Genomic DNA, 5,019 nt, shown 5'->3' with positions numbered 1-5,019 from the left:
TTTTATATTTGGAGCAAAAATACAATATTACTTTATATTTCACTATATTATAGAGTAATTCTATTGTAAAGTGAATTATTAAAGTAAATTCAACTTTATAAATAGATTCATTGTATTTTAGAGTAAAATATAGGGAAAGATAATTTTTGTGTGCCATTGAAAATATTTTAAGAAGATATCACCTTTTTCAGTGTTTTATGGGTTTGCCTCAAACACCACATCCCCACACTTACCATATAACGCCTTGATAATAGTAGTAATAGATTAATAATATTAATGGTTGTAGATTAACTTTAACTAACCAAATGCTATCTTCACTAAAAAAAACAAAACTAGCTAGTAGTATTACTTTATGTAAATGTAAACACATTCAGTTACCACCTCACCGCCCTATGTGAAATGAGACCTAAGATTCATGGGAACACTCACATGACTTTCTTCTTTTCATGTTTTCTATTTTTATAGTAGCAATTTCGGAAATACTTTTTGTAATTACTCTGAGTTCCTAAAAGCAGCAATTGACGTTATTAGAAAAAGAAAAATTGTTTTGCAATTATTTATGATTAATGCAGAGGAGGACGACATAATTTTCCTCCAGATTATGTGCAGAGGAGGAGTAGTTTATAAAATTTCTAAAATTCATTGTCGTAACGTATACATAGGTTATGTGCATTTCAAATTTTCGACCAACGCTTACAGAATTTAAAAAAGTAGTAATAATGAGCATACTCAATAAATCAGAGCATTGTGTAATTAAGTAAAATAAATGAAAATAATGTAATCATTAAATGAAAGCTAACTGTCAATATTTTCTGTCCCTTGGTACCTTCCTGCTTCCTCCATCCTCCTCCCATATATACAACACTTGAGCTCCTCCCTTCCTCTTCACACTCCCTCTTCGTCTTCCATTTCTGCGTCTCTCGCCTGCCTTATTACTCAGCGCTTTTTAGCTGATAATCTCGCCGGCATTTCTCTTCTCTCTTTGGTGAAGTTATGACGAATTTTGCGTCCGTGGCTGCTCTGCTACTGCTTCTCTGTTTTCCAGTAGCTTTCTCCGGTCATGATTACGGCCAAGCTCTGTCTAAGAGTCTCCTCTTCTTCGAAGCTCAGAGATCTGGTGTCCTCCCTCGTAACCAAAGAGTCACTTGGCGCTCTCACTCCGGTCTCAACGACGGCAAATCCAGCGGCGTATGTCTCATCTCTCTCTTGATTAAACAGTGTTTCCGACATTGTTCCTGTTTCATTCGTTTTTGAACTAAAATCTTGTTGTTTGGTTTGTTTTTTTCTTTAGGTGAATCTGGTCGGAGGCTACTACGACGCCGGAGATAATGTGAAATTTGGACTTCCGATGGCTTTCACGGTGACGATGATGGCGTGGAGCGTCATTGAATACGGCAATCAGTTAGCGGCCAACGGCGAGCTAGGCCACTCCATTGATGCCATTAAATGGGGTACTGATTACTTCATCAAAGCCCATCCTGAGCCCAACGTCCTTTACGGCGAGGTGTTTATTATTTATATTACTAAGATTTCTAAATAATCAAGATTTTAATTTCTAAATTCATTATGATTATTATTATTTTTAGGTTGGGGACGGCAACACCGACCACTACTGTTGGCAGAGACCGGAAGAAATGACGACGGACAGGAAAGCTTACCGGATAGATCCGAGTAATCCCGGGTCGGATCTAGCGGGAGAAACAGCAGCTGCGATGGCGGCAGCTTCAATAGTTTTCCGCCGATCTAACCCTGCTTACTCTAGGCTTCTACTCACTCACGCTTATCAGGTAATGCAACTTTTTATCTTCTTCGGCGCATTTTAACCTTTCTCAAGGATGAGCACTTTAGCATATAGAGTAATGAACGGGCAGTTACATTGGGAAGTTCCTGACACATTATTTACTGCTCAAGAGATACTAGAGTAGAAAGTCACTTACAAGTCATGTTCAGCGCACGTTAGGTGTCATTTAGTAATGAAAATGACCTGAGAAATTAATTTTGTTGTCATTGTAATAGCAATAAATTCATAAGTGCTTTAAAAAAGAAATATTCTCTAATATTTTGCTATAATTATATCAGTTACCAATCACCAGGAGTTTAGCAAATTCTAAACTCAAAAAAGAGTTTAGAATTTAATTTAAACAAACTAGCTTACTACAACTAAGCCAATGTGGGCTTCGGGTTTTGTCTGGTTTGTTTGGTTGGCCGAGTTGTAATGTGGGCCTCTGTTTGTGGGCTTCGGCCATTGGGCTTGGCCCGTAATCTTTTATAAAATCAAAATTTGATGGAAAAAAAAAAAAAAACTAAACTAAAAAAACACTACATGCGGAAAGGTACGGTGATCCCGTAAGTGGACCCCGTATGGATCTCTTTTAGAAGGTTGGAAACGACGCCGTTCCCCGTCCATCACGGGTTTTTCATTGTTGTGTGACTGACTGACTACAAATCTTTCCATTCTCTAAACGATCTCAGCCGTTTATCAAAAGTTTATATTTTCTCCTTTTTTTTTTCTTCTAAAAAGAACAAAAATAGTTCGCACGTGTTATGGGGTTGTCGGTGCCCCATGCTGTGTAACAACCTTTCACACTTAAACATTTACTCTCCAACGAACCTGCCACTCCCAACTGAAACTTCTAAACTAACCCTGTTTTATCTATTTATTACGGATTTTTGCCATCCTAACTCAATTTAATTTAATTTAATTTTCAGCTGTTTGATTTCGCGGACAAATACAGAGGAAAATACGACAGCAGCATCACCGTCGCTCGTAAATACTACGGATCCGTCAGTGGTTACAATGTAAGCCTACGGATATTGAGAACCTGAGATTAAGAACTTTGAAGTTTTGTCTTATGTCTGAAATTGACCGTTAATTTCAATGATCAGGACGAGTTACTCTGGGCTGCCGCGTGGCTATACCAAGCATCCAACAACCAGTTCTACTTGGACTACTTGGGTCGTAACGGTGACTCCATGGGTGGTACCGGTTGGTCCATGACCGAGTTTGGTTGGGACGTTAAGTACGCTGGTGTTCAAACCCTTGTCGCTAAGGTTAGTTAATACTTGATAGTACAACACCAATTTTTGTTAACCGGTTTGACAATCTTGGTCTGATTTTAAACCGGTTTATTTTCCTTTTGTGGTTGGGACAGTTCTTGATGCAAGGGAAAGCAGGACGTCACACGGCTGTGTTTCAGAAGTTTCAACAGAAAGCTGATTTCTTTATGTGCTCCTTGTTGGGTAAAGGCTCCCGAAACATTCAGAAGACTCCCGGTGGTTTGATTTTCCGACAGCGTTGGAACAACATGCAGTTTGTCACCAGCGCTTCCTTCTTGACCACTGTTTACTCTGATTACCTTACTTCCTCTCGAAGCAACTTGAGATGCTCTGCTGGCAACGTCGCTCCTTCCCAGCTTCTTTCATTCGCTAAATCACAGGTTGATTATATTCTTGGAGATAACCCGAGAGCTACTAGCTACATGGTTGGTTACGGTAACAACTTCCCTCAGAGAGTTCACCACCGTGGCTCCTCCATCGTCTCTTACAAGGTTGACCGCTCTTTTGTCACCTGCCGTGGTGGTTACGCCACCTGGTTCAGCCGTAAAGGAAGTGATCCCAACCTCCTCACTGGTGCTATCGTCGGCGGTCCTGATGCTTACGACAATTTCGCTGACAGGAGAGATAACTATGAGCAGACTGAGCCTGCTACTTACAACAATGCACCGCTCCTTGGTGTTCTTGCTCGTCTCAGCAGTGGTCATTCCGGTTACAGCCAGCTTCTTCCAGGTTTGTTTCTGAGATTCAACACATTCCTCCTATATACCTGGGAAGAGGAATGGAATTTGGAACTCATGTATTTTTCTTTTTTTGGTTGTCTCTGTGCAGTGGTTCCTGCTCCTGTTGTTGTCCGAAGACCAATGCCTATTCGTAAACCGAGAGTGACTTCCCCGGTCCGAGGTAATGCTCTTGTGTGCTTTTGTATATCTGTTGAACAGAGAGTTGACTGTGTGTTGATAACTTGTGCAGCTTCTGGTCCAGTGGCTATAGTTCAGAAGATGACAGGTTCGTGGGTCTCAAAGGGAAGGACTTACTACAGATACTCAACAACTGTGATCAACAAATCACCAAGAGCTCTGAAAAGTCTTAACCTTTCAATCAAGAATCTCTACGGACCAATCTGGGGACTCTCTAGATCAGGAAACTCATTCGGTTTACCTTCCTGGATGCACTCATTGCAATCCGGAAAGTCCCTAGAGTTCGTCTACATTCACTCTACAACTCCCGCCAATGTCGCGGTTTCAGGCTACACGTTGGCTTGACCAGACAACAACAACTTCAAAAGGAATCACAGTGTGTATAGGTCGTGAGAAGAAGAAGAAAGCGTTGGTTTTTTCGTCTGGTTCGTCAAGAAAGTTAAAAGGTTTGGTCTTTTTATTTTTATTTTGCATTTTTCGTGTTCCTCTGGCGAATATGAAAGGGTTGAAGAAGGGTGGAAGAAAGGTGTGAAGAGAGTGAATGACTCTTCAGAAAATTTAGAAGAAGAGTGAAAGTGCTCATCCTCTTTCTACTTCAAGTTCAATGCTTTTTTAAATTTATATATATATATAGTGAGAGAGAGGAAGATAGAAAAAAAAAAGATAGTGTCTTGTGAGAATTTGCAGGGATTGTTTTTTTCATTCCTTGTAGCTCAAAACATGTGCATGCCTTTGTCCTTTTGTGTGTGTTTATCTTTCTTGGTGGTCAGTTGTAAAACTCAACAACAGTCCTTAATGGAATGTGATATGGTTATTAACTTGTGTTAAGTACTTGTCGTCCATAGACAAACTGAAGTTTAGCCATATTAATTAATGATAAAGCCAAAAATAAAACCTTCCCCAGATTGTTTATTTTTCTACACAATGTGATGAATCTTGGTAGATTTTACATTTTAGTTTATACAGATAATTTTATTACAATATAAAACCCCGAAGCTTCATCATGCTTAAAGATAATTGTAAAATTTTCATAATGTAGCCTGAA

The 5,019-nt window shown here is 39.6% G+C and overlaps 1 protein-coding gene across 1 annotated transcript; it reads left to right on the top strand.

Moving 5' to 3' along the window:
- Window positions 1-828: 828 nt before the first annotated feature.
- On the top strand, window positions 829-4,802 carry LOC106362808 (endoglucanase 6-like). Its single transcript, XM_048739742.1, has 8 exons — window positions 829-1,188; window positions 1,292-1,504; window positions 1,587-1,787; window positions 2,710-2,799; window positions 2,887-3,051; window positions 3,153-3,786; window positions 3,886-3,957; window positions 4,027-4,802. Exons 1-8 carry the CDS (start codon window positions 994-996, stop codon window positions 4,317-4,319), a joined length of 1,863 nt encoding a protein of 620 aa, XP_048595699.1. The 5' UTR covers window positions 829-993; the 3' UTR covers window positions 4,320-4,802.
- Window positions 4,803-5,019: the final 217 nt, after the last annotated feature.

This window comes from Brassica napus, chromosome A9 (genome assembly GCF_020379485.1).
Source record: "Brassica napus cultivar Da-Ae chromosome A9, Da-Ae, whole genome shotgun sequence".
Taxonomy (NCBI): Eukaryota; Viridiplantae; Streptophyta; class Magnoliopsida; order Brassicales; family Brassicaceae; genus Brassica; species Brassica napus.
This window is presented reverse-complemented; position numbering and strand designations above follow the sequence as displayed.

What these genes read in the sequence shown, in the direction of transcription:
- LOC106362808 (XM_048739742.1), top strand. Translation starts at nt 994, where the DNA reads ATGACGAATTTTGCGTCCGTGGCTGCTCTGCTACTGCTTCTCTGTTTT. An exon ending in GATCCGTCAGTGGTTACAAT is followed by an intron (nt 2,800 to 2,886) that starts GTAAGCCTACGG and finishes TTCAATGATCAG; the next exon opens with GACGAGTTACTCTGGGCTGC. An exon ending in TTACAGCCAGCTTCTTCCAG is followed by an intron (nt 3,787 to 3,885) that starts GTTTGTTTCTGA and finishes GTCTCTGTGCAG; the next exon opens with TGGTTCCTGCTCCTGTTGTT.